This window comes from Miscanthus floridulus, chromosome 8, assembly GCF_019320115.1.
Source record: "Miscanthus floridulus cultivar M001 chromosome 8, ASM1932011v1, whole genome shotgun sequence".
Lineage (NCBI taxonomy): Eukaryota > Viridiplantae > Streptophyta > Magnoliopsida > Poales > Poaceae > Miscanthus > Miscanthus floridulus.
In genome coordinates, this window is record NC_089587.1 from 126,761,650 (window position 1) to 126,780,018 (window position 18,369).

An 18,369-nucleotide genomic window follows, 5' to 3' on the forward strand; every position below is an offset into this window, starting at 1 on the left:
CTAATGCTCAAATACCTCAAACCTAGACTGTACTTAAACGACGAATGAAATCGAGATTTGTTCCTCCATACTATCAGCATGATCTGCGATTAAAACTGCAACGTTTAAATCAAGGTAGTAAAACTGTTGAGGAATATTACCATGAGCTTTTAATTGGTCTAGCACGTAGTAACATACAAGAGGATGATATGGATAAGTGTTCTAGATTTTTGAAGGATTTGCGTCGTGAAATACATGATGTTCTTGACTATAAAGAATAGGACTAGATTTTCCCAATTATATCATTATGCTATTAAAGCTGAAAGGGAAGTACAGGGACGACAACCTAGGCGATCAATGACTCCATCCGCGACTCTATCCATTCCTTCACATTCAACCGAGGTGAGTAAATTTTCTAATGTGCAGACACCACCAGCGCCTGTAAAGAAGAGTTCTCCTATCACACCTCCTTCTAGTGGATCTGCTACACCTTCCTCTAGCAGCTCTTCTAAAGTTGTGTGCCACTGCTGCAAGGGCATGGGACATATTGCTAAAGAATGCCCCAGCAAACGCGTATATATTGCTACTGATGATGGTGGGTATGCTAGTGCTAGTGATGAAGAGAATGAATTTGCACTTGTAACTGATCTTTATGCAGATAAATTTGCGGATAGTGCTGACGATCCTAATGAGGTAATTGATGGTGTGGCATGCACTGCAGACTACAAATCAATCCTTGTTTCAGCAGTGTTTTAAGTACACAAGTTGAGCCAGTAGACAAGCTACAACGCCATAATTTGTTTCAAATGTTCCTCATTGTCAATAATTTCCATGTTCAGTACTATAATTGATGGAGGGAAGCAGCAATAACTTGGTAAGTTTTGAGCTTATCAAGACTCTTGGTTTATCTACACGTGCTCTTCTATATTCATACCATGTTCAGTGGTTCAACAATAGTGATAAGGCAAAGGTAACACAATCTGCTCGTGTGCATTTTTCTATCGGGTCATACCATGATTATGCTGATTTTGATGTCGTGTCTATTCAAGCTTATTCACTTTTGTTAGGCCGCCCTTAGGCAATATGATAATAATGCTCTACATCATGGTAGGCAAATATAGATATACTTTTATATTTAAGGGAAAGACCATTGCTTTACTTCCTTTAACTCCTGCTGAAATTATGCAATATGAAAAGGAACTTGCTGAAAAGAAAAAGAAAGGCCATGATAAAGACTTTAGCAAACCAACAAATGAACCATCAAGTAACATGAAAGAAGTTTTATTTACTCTTAAATATGTTCTTGCTGATCATGATGAACCTTGTTATGCTTTAACTTGTACATCGCCTATATGTCCACTTGGTCCTGCTTCTAGTGCTATGCCCCTTGTTGGTACTAACCTTTTGCAGGAGGAGGATGAATTCCCAGCAGGAGAAGCCACCATGGCAGCCGCCTTTGCGAAGGATTGGGCTGCCAAGATGAATGTCTTTTTCTAGAGCCATCGTTGCTTGTCATCCAATGGAGGAGACGATCTACTTCAGTCGAGGACGACTTCAATTCAAGAAAGGGAGGATGATGAGGACATCACTTCTTCATCACATACAAGCCAAGGAGAGGAGGAGGACCAGCATGGGCTGTCCAATTCATCTTTCTCATGGTGGAGGCCCAGTCCAACTGAAGTTCGAGCCCATCTCCGGCTCCAGGACCAGTCTGTATTAAACTGGTCACCCAGGACGCATCCGGACTCCGTTTTCGATGATCCATATATGGTTGGAAAGATAATTTGATAAGAAAGCCAATCCAAGTGGTTTCACGTCAAAAGACCTTCGGAATCAACGGGAATCATCGAAACAAGTCAGCGTCCAGAATCTATCAAGGTGCTGCGACACCGTCTTTTGGTCCGTTGGACCGTGTATCGTGTTTGGGGCCATTAGGGGGCGCGTCCAGGGGGTGACGTCCAAGACTCTATAAATATCAGCCGTCGCTCTCCTTAGGGTTTAGATTTTGTTTAGTTCTTGATTTCCTCGTGAAACAGATGTCGTTTTGCTGCAACTGTCGCCGCCAAGGCCGCTTGCTGTGAACCAGGGCCCCAGTTCTTGATCTTGTTCGCATGTGGCGATTAGTCCTTTCGAATAAAGACTTGAACTCTTTCTCGTTATTATAAGCCTCATATTTATTTGTAATTTTAGATTACGTTCATCTCGTTCTTGCTTGTGTTCTCGATTCGCTTGCAGGGAAGCCTTCTCGGCGAGGTCAATCGCGTTCCCGTGGTTGATAACCAACGGAGCAGTGGCTGTAATGGTTGTGGGGGTCCGAATCAGTCTTGGTTCGAAGCCTAGATCGTGAACGTCGAGTCTCCACCAATCGACGCTATCATACCTATCGGAAGATCGGGCCTAGTCTACATCACAAACAGTAGCGCAAAAGGGCTATTACATGCTATCAGTAATTCCACTATATCTCTTATATTGTATTTCCTATAAATTGTATTAGAAGGATATATTAAAATCTATTTATGATATGTTGTTGTAGCAGATTTATTTAAAATAGACTTGCTAGTGCCTAGACGTCCGATCCTGAGACGCTAGCGTTGGACGGTACCCACTCAGCAAGCGAGCGAGCACCCCAGCAGCAGGCCTAGACGTCAACCGCACCGCCAGCCGCTTTCCACGTGTATCCCATGTGCAATACACGATTTACTTTTTAAACATCCATATGCAACAGTTGCAACATACAAAAGAAGACAGATGAAACACTTGAAACATGCATCTGAAACACTTACAAAAACACCTGAAAACCCTTGAAAACCACTGCAAACATATGCAACATCCAGATGAAACACTTGCAACGGACGTATAAAACATCTGAAACACTTGAAACATATGCTTGCAACATGCATGTATATGCAACATCCAGATCTACTTTTGCAACATTCATATGAAAACACTTGCAACATACGTCTGATACAGATGAAATATTTGGAATATACACTTGAAACATACATGCATAGCCATTACAACATGTGCAACATCCCTGATCTACTTTTGCAACATCGATACGAAACAATTGCAACATACCTCTGAAACACCTGAAACATATGTTTACAACATGCGCTTTCAACACAACTACATCTCCTTGCTGCTTGGGAATGGAGGCTCATCGATGTGTGGAGTTCACCAGTGTAGAGCTCACCGATGGCGCGGAGCTCGACGCTCCTGGTGGAGAAGGCCACGACAGGTCTGGTGGAGAAGGTCGTCTGCACGCTGAAGAAGACTGTGGTGGAGATGGAGGAAGGCGGGCGGCCACGCTGGGGCACGGTGGAGATGGAGGAAGGCGCGATGGAAATGGAGGAAGGCGGGCGGCCGCACTCGGGCACGGTGGAGATGTCAGCCGACTGGGCACTCAGGATGTCATGGAGAATGCCGAGGCGGCGTGGCGGAGTGTGGTCATGGCGCTGCAGAACGGAACCGTCCGAGTGTTGGAAGCCTTTTGGAGAACGGAAGCCTCCGAGTGTTGAGACGATACTGACTGTTGGGCCGTTAGGCTAGTGTCACGGCTTGCGAACAGGAGCGTCTGGACGATCGTACGCCCCACAACATTTCCGTTATTTGAAACTTCTCTTTTATATTTTTGGGATATATAAGAGAGAGTGTTATCTTTTATATTTGGACGAAAGGAAGTTATCTTTAGGAGATTCTTTTTAGAAAAAAAAAATGTACAGAAGATGAGATAGGGCATCTGATATGCAGTAGCAGTAGCATCTATTATTATGACGTGTGCTGTGCTACAGGAGACTGAAGACCCAATCCAATGCTTCAGGGTTCTGGCTGAAGGCAGACCACACCACTCATCCTGGCCACACGCGGTCGGCACACGGTCCATGACTCCATGTGGACGGATGAGAGAAGCAGAGTAAGCAACGGGCCAGAGCCGAGCCCGCCATGTTGCCACCGCTGCTGCCCCTCTTCTCCCCGTCCCCAAAGGCCCCGCCTCCGCCGCCATGGCTCCACGGGTCCTCCACCCAAAGCCGCGACTCCGCACCCCCGGTGCCTCCACCCCCCGCGGAGGCAACTCCTCCCAAGCCCCGCACCGACAGCCCCAAACCGGCACCGGCAAGGAAAAACACCAAAACAACAGCCAAGCCCCTCACTGCCGGAGTCCCCGGGGGCCGCACCCACCGAGCGGTCCTCGGCATCATCCGGCGCGTCCGCTCCCTCGAGGTCTCCGATGCTCCGAGCCCGAGTTCCGTCCACGCCAGCAATGCCGGTGCCACCGCCGCCGCGTTCCACCTTCCAATCGAGCCGTCCCCGCCGCGGGAACCAGGCCAAGAAGTGGTGGAGAAGGCGAAGCCGCGGGCGGTTCCGTGGGCGGCTGCTAGGGACGAGGACCTCAAGGTCGCCCTGCGGCGGGAGAAGAAGCCGCGGGAGCCAACGCGCGCCGAGACCGAGCTGGAGACCGACGAGCTGGACCGCCTGCGGCGGTTGGCGCGAGGGATGGGCAGGTGGGCGCGGGCCAAGAAGGCCGGGATCACCGACGAGGTGGTCGAGGAGATGCGAAGGGAATGGGCCAGTGGCGAGGAGCTCGCCGCCGTGCGCATCGTCGAGCCACTCCGCCGGTCCATGGACCGCGCCAGGGAGATTCTTGAGGTGAGTGAGACCACGAGGCTATTCTCGCTCAATGTATTTTGTTCCTTGGGGTCTGATCCGCTGAGAACTGTATGCTCTCGGCATGATGATTTTGACCTTAGCACTTAGAGATTTGAATTTGAGCTTCAATTAAACCAGTCGTAGCTAGTAAGTTGCAGTTTTGATGCAATCTTTCAGAGTTTTTCTTTGGCAAATTGATTTTGATGCAAATGAACATTGGCAGTGCAAGAGTGTAATCATGGTCATTCTTACCAGTTGCCACCATCTAAAACTTCAGACTGCCAAATGCAGATTTAGTTGGGAGTACTGTAGTAATAAGGAAATGGTGGGTGGAGGGTGTGTACAACTGATGCAAAGGAGAATATGGACCTCAAAATGGTGCTAACTAATGTAGTGTCACAGTGTATTGTGAGTTTGACATTGTGTTGTAGTGCAATTGACAGTCATTATGCCAATACTTGCAGAGAAAGATTGTTTTATACCAACTGTATTGTTCTTAGTGTAACTGCGGTGGTTACAAAATAAAAGATTATTGTTTTCATTCTAAGCATATTTGTTTTTACCTTTGTTAGTTGTATGATTACTCAATTAATAATGTTGAATTCAAAAACTTACAAATTTCTTTGATGGATTATAATTTTGTTCTCAGATAAAAACAGGAGGCTTAGTTGTCTGGACAAAAGGAGACATACATTTTGTGTACAGAGGAAGCAAATATCAGCAAACTGCAAAGCATAGCCACACTTTTCTAACTAATAATGTTCATAAAGGCTCTCTAGTAAAACATAATGTTCCTACAACCCTACTTAAAATTGGGAACAAAGGTCCAGCGTTAACAAACGGTTATGGTGAAGCAGATGATGCTTTTCAAGAAAATGATCAAGGCATTTGTGGCCAGAAGGATGAAGGACCTGTCAAGGGAACACTATATGAGAGAGAGGTCAATAGACTATTGGACACTTTGGGCCCTCGTTTTGTTGATTGGTGGTGGGACACACCATTGCCTGTGGATGCTGATCTCCTCCCAGAGTTTGTTCCAGGCTTTCAGACTCCATTTAGGCAGTGCCCTCCTGGTGTGAGACCAACACTAGCTGATGAGGAGCTGACATACTTGCGCAAGCTTGCACGCCCTTTGCCAACACATTTTGCCCTTGGTGAGTATGCATTTAGTTACCAGATGCACTTTTTGTTAAGTATACAAGTAAATTGTTACTTGTGTTGTGATTTTGTACGCACATTGAGTGGTAAGCATTTATGTTGTCCAATGTTTTTACGGCGTCGCTTTGGCGTCGCCTAATCGGCAAGGCGCTACAGGCGGGACGCCTTGGCAGACGACTCGCCTCAGATTGGTATGGCGTCCGCCTTGCTGCCATGGCGTCCGGAAGTCATCGATTTGGCGTCCGATTCGTCGAAATCGAGCAAGACGGGCGCCATACGGGGATGGCCACGGTAGGAAAACGCCGGCGCGGGAGAAAGGACGGGGAAAGCATCGCGCGTGCGGGAAAGCATCGCGCGCGCGGGGAGAGAGGAGTGCAGGAGAAATAAGAGAGCAGAGAGAGGAGCGCTCGCAGGGAAGAACCTGCTCGCCCACCCGAACGCGTTCACCCGCGCCGCCGGTAGAAGCTGCTGCCGCCGAGGCTCCGCCTCCCCCTCCCCTGTTCCCCATCCGCGCGAGGAGCAGCCGCCGGCGGGCTGCTGTGTCCCCGTCGCCTCTTCTAGTCCTCCATTGAGCAGGACGCCTGGTGCGCGCCGGGCGTCGCGAGGATCCGGCGGAGCGCCGCGGCCGGGGACTCCCCCGAGTGGATGCCGCGGGAGGACTCCTCCACGGCGAAGTAGGGGTAGCGCGCGGCCATCCCGGTGGTGGTGGCGGAGGAAGCGGAAGCGCGGCGAGCGGAGGGCGGAGGCTGGAGAGGAATGGGATCGGAAAGGGGAGTGTGTGGTGTGTTGTGGTGGTGTGAGTGTGACTGACTTGGCGTCTACTGCACTTGAGGGCTGCTGCGTCAACCTGGAAGTCAGTCGGGGGTGGGTCACGTCTATTCCGTGAGATTGTGACTCGCAAAGTTGCTTGGCTTTTTCGATTGGACAACACCAAGGTATGACATGCTTCCAGTTCTCTACCACTGTTGGATGGCCGTAAGGCGTCGCCTCGCCTCGCTTTACCGCCTTAAAAACATTGATGTTGTCTATATCCTTTTTGTCTTATACATACATCACAGTCTATGTGTTTTTTTTTAACGGAAAATACAGCAGGGGAGACCCCCACTGTAAGTTTTATTAAACAAAAGGAAACAAGAACAACACTGTACAAAGGTCAAATGAACAGCAAAAGAACAACAGAGAAGCCAGCCCGAGGTGGGCTGCAGGACTAATCTAGGGCAGCTATACAAGAAAGAAAGACAGGGCACTTTTCATCACTGAATCTATGGGTCTGCAGTCTATGTGTTCAATACGTGTCATCCACTTCTGTTTATATGATTACCATCTTAGGGTTATGTCACGTTAATTTTACAATATGAACAAGACAATCATAATTTTGTGTGTCTTTGGCAGGTAGGAATACAAGATTGCAGGGTTTGGCTGCTGCTATACTGAAGCTTTGGGAGAAAAGCCTTATAGCAAAAATTGCAGTGAAAGTAGGTATCCAAAATACGAACAATGAACAAATGGCATGGAACCTTAAGGCAAGTATTATTCCTGATGAAATACCTTCTGATGTTTATGTTATTGAACTGCATTGTAGTCAATTCCTTTGACTAGCAAAACATAAAATGTTGTCAGTCACCTCCTTGGTAATTACGATGCTTGGTTTATCTTGCATTACTACATTTTAAAGTGATTTGCTACTTCCTGTTTTTGTTTTATCATAGGCTAAACTAGTGACCTAGAGTATGGTAATGAATTGGACTAAACATGAATCCTTAGTTTCGTACTGCAAGTTTACATGGTTCTTAATCAGATATCCATGCCTTTCTGTTGATATTGGTCCTTTATTTGTATTTTCTTGTGTAACACTGGAGCTCCTCAGTGCAGCATCTTACAGGAGGCACTGTGATATTGAGAAACAAGGATTTTATTATTCTATATAGAGGCAAGGATTTTCTTCCTGGTGGAGTTGCTCAAACTGTTATTCAACGAGAAGCTCAGGTACATGATGAACAGGTGAAGGAAGAGGAAGCTCGACTGAAAGCAGTTGACTCACTTCAGATGGTTGATGAATTATCATCTGAAGAAAGTTCTGTAGGAACTTTCAGGGAGTATCAGGATTTCCATGCTGACTTTGTGCATGAAAATACTGAAAACTCTAACACCATGATTGAACTAGAGGCCGAGAAGTATAGATTGGAAAAGGAACTGAAAGACCATGAATGGAAGCTTTGCATTGTATGTGTTCATGTGAAGCATCTCATGCTCTGATTTGAAGTCATTGACTTGTAATGTTATTGGTTGCAGTCTAACACAATTATTTTTTGCAGCTCAACACGAAGATCGAAAGATCTAACCAGGCACTGGCAAAGCTTCACAAGTTCTTGGAGCCCTTCAGAGCAGTCTGCTGATAGAGAACTCTTGACAGAAGAGGAAAAGATAATGTTCCGCCGGATTGGCCGCAAAATGGATGGGCTTGTTCTCCTAGGTACAGCTATCTATATGTGCTCTTACTACTGTACCACTGACCTACAATATACATTTTATCTTCCTCTGATCACTGAATCTTAGGGGCTCATGTTGGGTTTCAACTCTAGCCTACCCCAACTTGCTTGGGACTAAAAGGCTTTGTTGTTGTTGTTGTCTGATCACTGAATCTGCATACCATTTGTTTCCCCATACAGGAAGGCGTGGTATCTTTGATGGTGTAATTGAAGAGATTCATCAGCACTGGAAACATAAAGAGGTTGTGAAAGTAATTACAAAGCAGAATCAAGTCCGACAGATCATGTACACAGCGAATCTACTTGAGGTTGAGACAGGTGGAATATTAATATCAGTAGAAAAGCTCACAACCAGCCATGCCATAATATTTTACCGTGGAAAAAACTATCGCCGCCCAGCAAAATCATCATTTAGTAATCTGCTAACGAAACGAGAAGCACTCCGAAGATCAATTGAGGTCCAACGACGAGGGGTAAGAATCAGCATATAACATTCATCCACTAAAACTTCCATTTTGTTCTCTTGCTGGCAATCTCATGCCCTTCAATCGAATATATGCAGTCAATGAAATACTTTGTTCGGGAGAGACAGAAGTCCATTTTAGAATTGAAAAGAAGACTGGTCAGTAATATGCACTCTTGGTACACTTCTGTAGCTAGAATTTTTTGTCCTGATGTTATTTTATTTTAATGCTACAGAGATATGTGACAAGGCAAATCAAGTATCGAACCCCATGATTATGAAGAGGTTGGATAGTATGGTTAGTAAATGATATGTGCAAATTGTAATAATGATTGCATCCAGATTTTTTTTTTCTTAATATGGGATAGCCCTGTAAACTGTGAATCCCAAAATGAACAATTCTAAAGCGTACAGCTTATATAATAGTCTGTTGTACATATGTGCCACTTTACTCACATTTCATGAAAGTAAGTGAAATTTCTTCTGCCTTGCAAAATTTCGTCATTACCTGATAACTATTCAGATGGTGGCAGAACAAGCATGGCCCGCTTCTTCACTTTTTGTTTGAGAGCAGTCAACCATTTCCCTGCATGGTTTGCTCTCTGTTGCGCGCTAGACAGAGGAGGCTGATTAGCCCAGAAAGCGCCCTTGACGGTGGGAAACGGAGAAGGCACACAGCTTAATTATGCAACTTTATAGACAACAATTAGGTGTTTGTACAGAACAATATAGCCATAACAAGCTTAAATTCGCCTCAACAAATCCAGCATTTGTCACCAAGCTGAACATTATGCCAGGACAGCAGAAACAAGTGCAGAGAGCACAGAAACAGGTCCTCGTCAAGGTTGCTTGTCACGGTTGCTTAGAAGGGAAGGGAAGGTGGGGAGCGTCTCCGCTTTGGCCTTGAGCTCCGGCTTGGGCCTCTGCGGCGCGTTCCTGGGGTTGGTGAACCAGGTGGTGTAGAGGAACTGCTTGTGCGGGCCGTCGTGGTCGCAGATGAGCCTTAGCTTCTGGCGCTCCCTCATCCACCTCAGCATGATCTTCATCTGCCTCTTACTTGTCAGACCTCGAAGCCCGACATCCTGAGGATGAAAGCAAAGATCAATCTCAGCTGATTGTTAGAGGAACCCATGCACTTAAAGAAAGGATGCACTGCCGGAGTCCAGTCCGAACGAGAGGTCTTTGGAGAAGCATTCCGTCGAACAGTTTCTATTCATTCATGGATGTGACCGTGGTGCGCAAGGGGCAGCAGGGGTGGATGCTCTTGTACCTTGACGTGGTCCCAGACGTCGGAGATGGTGAGCGGGCCGTGCTCCCGGACGACGTCGAAGATGGCGCGCGTGATGGACTGCGCCTGCTCCGGCGGCGCCGTCAGTTCGATCGGCGCCATCTTGGGCTTCCCCTTCTTGGCCGCCCACCGCGCTGCCGTCGCGAACATCGCCGGACGGTCTCGCTGCGCACGTGGCCCTCCTGAATCCTGATCTCACCAGCGCCCGCACGCACTTCTCACTGAGATGAGCAGCCCAACGGCACGCACTTCTCCGTATCCGCCTGTCTCTGATAGCTGAGGCTGTGTTTAGTTGATGAAATTTTATGGACTAATTAGTCTTAAAATGTTCGTCTCGTGATTTTTAATTAAACTGTGTAATTAGTTTTTTTTTCGTCTACATTTAATGCTTCATGCACGTATCGTAAGATTCGATACGATGGCTGTTGTAGCATTTTTTAGGAAACTTTTTGAACTAAACATGGCCTGAATTGGGTTGACCTCGGGAAAAAAAAGGCTGGGACTCATCAAAGCTTTTTTTTTCTTTATAGCTGAAGATGCTCTCAGACTCATCATCAAAACCAAGTCATCATCAGATATGGATCAAGCCGGATCTGAATATTTTCCTAGATATTAAGTAAAGGCACTAACTACATATATCACATGTTTTAAATTCTCCAAGATACTTTAAAATGCCAAAAAAAAAGTACAATTTCTCTCATATTAAGAGCAAGAGCGTGTATTTAAACTTTTTGTCAAATGGCTCAAACTATTCTCAATGTCTTCTTTTTGCAAAATGATAATTGCATTAAGTGATCATTTGTATTTTATCAATTCACTTCGAGTTTATCTAAATATTTTCATGAAGTTAAATTTGAACTTAGTTAACGCATACTTCTGTGTGCTTTCGAAATAATAACCAATTACACTTCGCTTATCCGTTTTGGACTGAAATTTAGCTTGAGCTTACCGTCAACTTCTAATGGACATCCGATAGAACTATCCAAATACAATATCCGAACTAGCTATCCGGATTATCCGACTTTGACTTTTTTTCTTTTTGAGAAACAGACTTTGACATTGCCGATTAGTACAGATATAATGCCCATCTTATATTAATCCGATATCTGAAACAACTATCTGAATATGTATTCGATATCTGAAAAAATATCCTAAAATGTATCCGATTCTCTTGGGTATACTTGGCCATGCAGCCCGAGGCCACGACAGGCACGGCACGAAGCCCGCTTTTTTAGCCCGACACGAGCACGGCACGACCCGGTGACATGCGGGCCCGGGCTGGCCCGGCCCGAGGCAGCAGGCCGTGCCTGGGCCGCTGCTCAGGCCCGTGGGCTGGCACGGCACGGCCCCGCCTGAGTCGGTCGGCCCGGCAGCGGCCCGATGCAAGCCATGGCCTGCTAAAAGGCCCATCGGGCATCGCCCTAACCCTAACTCCCCCGTCCCCGCACCCACGCACACGCCCCTCCTCTCCCCCACACCGTCACGCCCCTCCCCTCCTCTCCCCCACGCGGCCACGCGCCCACGCCCCTCCTCTCCTCCACGCCGTTGCGCCCCTCCCCTCCTCTCCCCCACGCCCCTCCTCTCCCCAAGGCCGTCGCGCGGCCGCACCCGCACCCCTCCTATCTTCTGGCGTTTCCCATCGAATCCGGTGTGGCCACCGGGGTGTGCCTGTCGGTCGTCGCCGTCGCAGTTGCCTCGCTGAGACCCGCGCCCGTCCTCGTCGAGCCCCGTGACGATAGAGTCCACGGCCGGATCTCGGGCGCGCGGTGGAGTCCACAGCCAGATCTCTGATGCGCAGTGGAATCCGCGGCCAGATCTCGGGTGCACGGTGGAATCAGCGGCCGGATCTCACCCGCCACCTCCGCTTATGCACCGGTGGAGGAGAAGATGGACGGTGCTGGCAAAAAAGTGGAGGGACGCCGGCGGCCGCTGGAGGAGGTGATGGAGCAACAACGACGTGGTGGGGCGACCGAAAGTCGCCTCGAGATGTCTATACTTGGCCATCGGGTGCCGCCATCGCCTCCCGCAGTCCCGCCTCGGCCGCCGCGGGAACGAGCGCGCTGGCCCCAAGCTCCGCCCCGACGCCAGATCCGGCCACGAGCTCTGCCCCGACGCCACGATCTCCGGCTGCTCGCTCACGCTTCCTCCCCTTTCCCCTCTCTCTGGCTGCTTGCAATTCGTCGTGGGCCCCGGGCTGGCCCAGCACGCTGAATGGGCCGTGCTTCTCAGGTCGGCCCGGCACGAAAAACAGCCCACAGGCCCGTGCTTGGACTGATGGCAAGGCATGAGGCCTGCAGCGGCACGACACGTGAGGCATGGCGTGCCGTGCCGGCCCGACATCCTCCGGGTCGTGCCGGCCCGTCAGTACACATGATCTAGTTTTCATTGTGTTACCTTATTTATAGCTTCATTGTTTCTATGACATAACATATCCTTATGAACATGTGATTTGCAATGTCACTGCACTGGAAAACTGATGCTATGCCAAATGTCAATGTTCTTTCTTTTTCAGGGCGAAAGTGGAGTTTGAGTGGAGCGCACGAGTGATGGGATGGTCCAAATCAAGCCAAGCCAAGCTTCACTAGTGTAGGCATTTTAGATGTTGTTTCAAACAAATGTGTTGAATATCTTTATTGTGGGATGGTTTGAATATTGTGTGTGTCTAGCCTGAGTTTGATATTGGATCATTTAATTTTAGATGTGAACAAAATAAATCATATTTTGGTTTAATGGCTTTATTCAAATCCTTTGTTGATGTCTATTGAGTTTCTAATTAATTAATGGCATTGCAATATTGTCCGGTGGTACCAAACCAAAAGCGTTGTAAAAGTGATTATTGACAACCATATTTTCTGTGGCAATATATCCTATAGCAACGAACAATCCATGTAGCAATTAAGGCTGCACCTTATAACAACGACACAGTGAAGGTGGCAATTGCACATGTTGCCACCACTTCTATGTGTTGTGACATAATCCTTGTTGCCACACTCATTATGCGTAGCAATAGCGACTGCACCATATAGCAACCAAATCTTGAATGTGGCAATTGAACATGTTGCCGCCACTTTTTGGTGTTGCGACAATCCTTGTTGCCACACTGTCATGCGTAGCAATAGCGGCTGCACCTTATAGCAACAAAATTTTGGGTGTGGCAATTAAACATGTTGCCACCACTTTTTGGTGTTGCGACATAAGTCTTGTTGCCACACATGATATGCATGGCAATACATTATGTTGCAACACAAGTTCAACGTTGCTAGTGCATCATTTGCTACGACATGGGCAAGTTGCCATTGCAAGGTCCAGCAACGCCTAAGGCGTTGCATTAGTTGTTGTTGCCACACCTACAACCGTAGCAAAAGCTTATGTTGCAACGTCTAGGTGTTGCAAATCCAAAACACATTTTGCAATGCTAAGGAGAAAAGCGTTGTCCAAAGCTTTACCCACGCAAGCGCTTGCAACGCCTCCCACCAAAAAAAGCGTTGCTATTTCTAATATTGCAACACTGTGTTCGGGCGTTGAAACAGGGTCAAATTTGTAGGGGCTCCAAAGGGGTAACGGCTCTATTTGCTTGTGGGCTTATAAATAGATTAGTGGGCCGGCCTTGGCCACTCTCATGGCACTTCTAACCGTTGTACACCCTTTGAGAGCTGAGCACACCACTCCACTCACTTGCACAATTGATTTCATCATCTTGAGTGAGATTGGAGAGCCTTTAGTGTATTGCTTAGTGTTCTAGCATCTTATGGCACTAGTTGGGCGATTTGGGTTGGTGGAGATCTTATTACTCTTGATGTTTGTCGACACCTAGACGGGCCGGTGATTGGTGGATCGTTGAGCGGAGGAAGGTGATTATCTCTGGCTCCGATCATTGTGATTGTGAGGGGTTCTTGTGCCTTCTCCGGTGGAGCGCCAAGGCAACTCTAGTGGATTGCGCGTGCTTGTGTGATCCTCATCTTGTGTTAGTTGTGCGGCACCTAGTTGCGGGTTTGACGTGTGATGCCAATTAGTGCGTGAACCTCCAAGTGAGTGAATCGCAACAACGAGGACTAGCTTGCCGGTAAACAAGTGAACCTTGGTAAAACATCTTGTGTCATCTTGTCCGAGGATTTCATTGGTTATCTTGTGATTGATTGGCTTCATCTTGTAATTGTCTCAATTCCTCGACACGGCGATATAATCATCACAGCCTCTCTCTTATATTTACATTTTCTAGTATTGTTACGCTCTTTAGTGTAATTAGTTTTGAGAGCTAGCTTATGTGGGAGTCTAGTGGTTAGTGAGGCTCTTTAGTTAGCATTTGAGAGCTCACTAACTTAGTGTAGTGACATAGCCTCTGTGTGGATAGAGACTATAGATACTAGAATTTTGGTAGGTGGCTTGTATTTTTAGTAGGCTAGCGTAACTCTTGCTTCACCATTTAATTGTCTAACCTCTTTTTTTCAATAGGCTATTCACCCCCTCTAGCCATTAGGACCTTTCAATTATCCATCACTAAAATTATAAAATATAATACAAAGTAACCCCTTTAGTTACATCTAAATTGCCATTATCAAACATTAAATAAAATATCCCTCGAATTTAGGTCCAATATATAACCTGCTATGGAAAAAATTAAATTGCCACATTCATTTACGATAATTTTATATACTAATTTACGATAATGTCAATACATATTTACGATAGTTGGGTTACTATAACACATGAAGATATTTACCATAACGTTATAGTAAATCACTCGTAAATTAACATAGTAATTATCGTAACTTAAAGTGGCTACAGAATAAGTTATTTTATAGCCAGCTACAGGGTAGTAGTTATATATATATATATATATATATATATATATATATATATATATATATATATATATATATATATATATATATATATATATATATATATATATATATTACCTTGTTCTGTCACTGTTAAATTCAAAGTAAACATAAATTATATGTGTCCACATCTATAGTAAATATACTTATAGTGGGAATTCATGTTAAATTACATTCAAATTCTACTACATTGAATTTTGCAAGTTGTTACTTTGGGCAAGTTTATATATTTTTACTAAAAAATATGACATAACAATACATGTAGTCTAATTGTAGGACCTCTATTGTTTTCATAAGCCAATACTACTACACTTATAATTATAATTCTCTGATAGGTTAAACCATATCTTGAGTACCTTAGTTCTAGCTAAAATGATTATTTTTTCACAAAAGGATGCAACAAGATCCAATATAATTTATATTAATGTTATGACAACTTAATATAATTTATATTAATGTTACGACAACTGGAGAGAGACTAAGAGATATAGAGATAGTACGAAGATAATCAATTTTGATCGGTTATATGAGATATAATATCCATAACTTTTATGTTGTATGAATATTAAAACTGGAGCACCTGATGGACTAGTTTTTTAAACATGAATGATATAAGGTAGATTTATTATCAAAATCTTTTTAATATCATGATACCTTTTTTATAAATTGTAATAGTGCATTATTAGGCTCTCTAAATTTGGCGGGGCTTCTTAATAATGGGTTTTAGCTCTATCTTTACTAAGGCTCCGCGAGACTCCACAGAGAGAAGTTTTTTTTAAAATTACACAGTACAACGCAAACGTCCACAACACGTACTCACATTCACCCCTATGAACACACGTACGCAAACCCTACCCTTATGAGCACCTCTGAAGAACTGAGCCGGCAGATCTCGAGATTCATGAAGTCACCATTGGCGCCTCGCTGTCGATGGGACGTCGTCTACCACTAAAAGTATAGCGCCGTTAAATCCTAGAATAAATTTAGGAAAATACGAGCACCAAGATGCACCACATAGCCAAATCATGGACTAATTATGCTTAAAAAATCAGTCTCGCAAATTAGTCACAATCTATATAATTAGTTATCTTTTTAGTTTATATTTAATACTCCATAAATATATCTAAATATACGATGTGATAGGGAGTAAACTTTAGATGATGAACTGAACAAGGCCTATATATGAATGTCCGTACGTTCTGATGGTGCCCATCATGTGTCGAGGACGGATTAGACCAGGCGCACTAGTTCAATCAATCTCCCTGTTGTATTCGATATATATTAATATATATTATATTATATAAATTAATTAAATAAACGACCAAGAAAATGATCTACCGCCGTCAAATGCGGCCACCACAAAGTGGAGTCACTGATTACTAACTAGTGGCTTACCTAGAATTTCTAGGAATATCCTCCTGAGAGCGACAAGTAACCATGCAACAACTCGCCTACGAAGAATCCAAAATTAATTAATAAGAGCCTTCTTAAACCTATTTTCTAGATTGTAATTTCAAGAGTTATTTTAATAAAAACGCTCTCTATATTTCTCCACCCTTCAAAGCAAATTCTCTATATCTTATTTGATATTTTGAGAGCCAATTCCGTTTTTTATCTTTGACAAACGAGCACTATTAGAAAAATGTCTTTAGGAGATAGGCTCCCTTATTAATGGAGGCGGGCACATCTAGAGACCACATCTAGCTAGGCTATGGACTTGCATGTATGCTTGTTTTTTACTTGGCCAGAGATCTCATTCACCTACTGCACACATATCTGGAATCCTATTTGGAATTGGACCTCTTGCTTTTAAGGGCCCCGTGTGGCCGCCCAGCTTGATCCCCCTCAGGGCCGGGCTTGGAAGTAATATGCCCAACATATATTTGAGTGAGGGTAGAATGGTACATGCTTATAATGAAAGCATTCAGAAAATGATGGAGGTGAGCTATTGCATACATTCTTTAGTATTCATCTAGTGAGCTACTTTCCAATTAGGTGCACCATATAAAAATTGAATTGTAGAGTGTTGCTTGCTACATTTGAATGCCTACCATGACAGCTCCTTCTCCCCGACTCTACCATCTCTACCTCCAGCATATGTGGTTTCACCAACTCCAAATCCCTGTCCTACGAAACACTCTAGGGAAACATGTTCCGATCCCTAGGGTATTTTAAGACTTTCCCTATGGTTTTCGATCCTAGGGAAATAGGTGGATTCTAGATGGCCTTTTTATCTGTTAGTTGTTGGTCTATTGTTTACTTTGTGAGAAGTTTGCACGGGGACACGGAATAACTCGCAAAGATTGGGGCCAGGATGGGAACAAAAGGGTCCCGATGACATTCGCAAGGTTGAAAATAGAAACCTAAGCCCCTACGAGAAGTTCCACGTTCGCATCTCTAATCGACCCTCATCCAAACTGATGAGGACATCACTTCTTCATCACATACAAGCCAGGGAGAGGAGGAGGACCATCATGGACGTCCAATTCATCTTTCTCATGGTGGAGGCCCAGTCCAACTGAAGTTGGAGCCCATCTCGGGCTCCAGGACCAGTCTGTCTTAAACTAGTCACCCAGGACGCATCCGGACTCCGTTTTCGACGATCCACATATGGTTGAAAAGCTAATTTGATAAGGAAGCCAATCCAAGTGGTTTCACGTCAAAAGACCTTCGGAATCAATAGGAATCATCAAAATAAGTCAGCGTCCAGAATCTATCAGGGTGCTGCGACACCGTCTTTTGGTCCGTTGGACCGTGTATCGTGTTTGGGCCTATTAGGGGGCGCGTCTAGGGGGGTGATGCCCAAGACTCTATAAATACCAGCCGTTGCTCTCCTTAAGGTTTGGGTTTTGTTTAGTTCTTGATTTCCTCGTGAAACAGACGTCGTTTTACTGCAACTATCGCCGCCAAGGCCGCTTGCTGTGAACCAGGGTCCCAGTTCTTGATCTTGTTCGCTTATGGCAATTAGTCCTTTCGAATAAAGACTTAAACTCCTTCTCGTTATTATAAGCCTCATATTTATTTGTAATTTCAGATTGCGTTCATCTCGTTCTTGCTTGTGTTCTCGATTCGCTTGCAGGGAAGCCTTCTCGGCGAGGTCAATCGCGTTCACGTGGTTGATAACCAACGGAGTAGTGGTGTAACGGTTGCGGGGGTCCGAATCAGTCTTGGTTAGAAGCCTAGATCATGAACGTCGAGTTTCCACCAATCGACGCTATTATACCTATCGGAAGATCGGGCCTAGTCTACATCAAGTGATATTAGAGACCTTGTTGCCCATTAGGTATAACTTTATTTTCCCCTTTAGATTGTTACTGTTTTTGCATTACCTATAGTCCAGAAAAAGCCAAAAAATATATACATCGTCACATATTTCCTGTCCTATAGCCTCATTGTGCCGTGCAATTTCGTCTCTATTTCGCGTAGTTGAGTTTGTGCCCTATATCAAGTTCTGGTTGCTAGTTTTAGATCATTTTTTAGTCTAGTTTGTGTTTTCCCCTTTGT

The 18,369-nt window shown here is 45.1% G+C and overlaps 2 protein-coding genes across 2 annotated transcripts; one reads left to right on the forward strand and one right to left on the reverse strand.

The window, feature by feature from the left end:
- Nucleotides 1-3,839: 3,839 nt before the first annotated feature.
- LOC136477266 (chloroplastic group IIA intron splicing facilitator CRS1, chloroplastic-like) lies at nucleotides 3,840-9,173 on the forward strand. Its single transcript, XM_066475387.1, is given in 9 exon segments — nucleotides 3,840-4,626; nucleotides 5,276-5,780; nucleotides 7,177-7,307; nucleotides 7,657-8,007; nucleotides 8,100-8,147; nucleotides 8,149-8,257; nucleotides 8,454-8,746; nucleotides 8,836-8,895; nucleotides 8,973-9,173. Coding segments are annotated over 9 exon segments (2,241 nt in total). The 5' UTR covers nucleotides 3,840-3,921; the 3' UTR covers nucleotides 9,012-9,173.
- Nucleotides 9,174-9,417: 244 nt separating this feature from the next.
- On the reverse strand, nucleotides 9,418-10,270 carry LOC136473512 (uncharacterized). The gene is made up of 2 exons (XM_066471156.1): nucleotides 10,007-10,270; nucleotides 9,418-9,818 (listed from the first exon to the last, which is right to left on the reverse strand). The coding sequence occupies exons 1-2, from the start codon at nucleotides 10,172-10,174 to the stop codon at nucleotides 9,576-9,578; spliced, it is 411 nt and encodes a 136-aa protein (XP_066327253.1). The 5' UTR covers nucleotides 10,175-10,270; the 3' UTR covers nucleotides 9,418-9,575.
- Nucleotides 10,271-18,369: the final 8,099 nt, after the last annotated feature.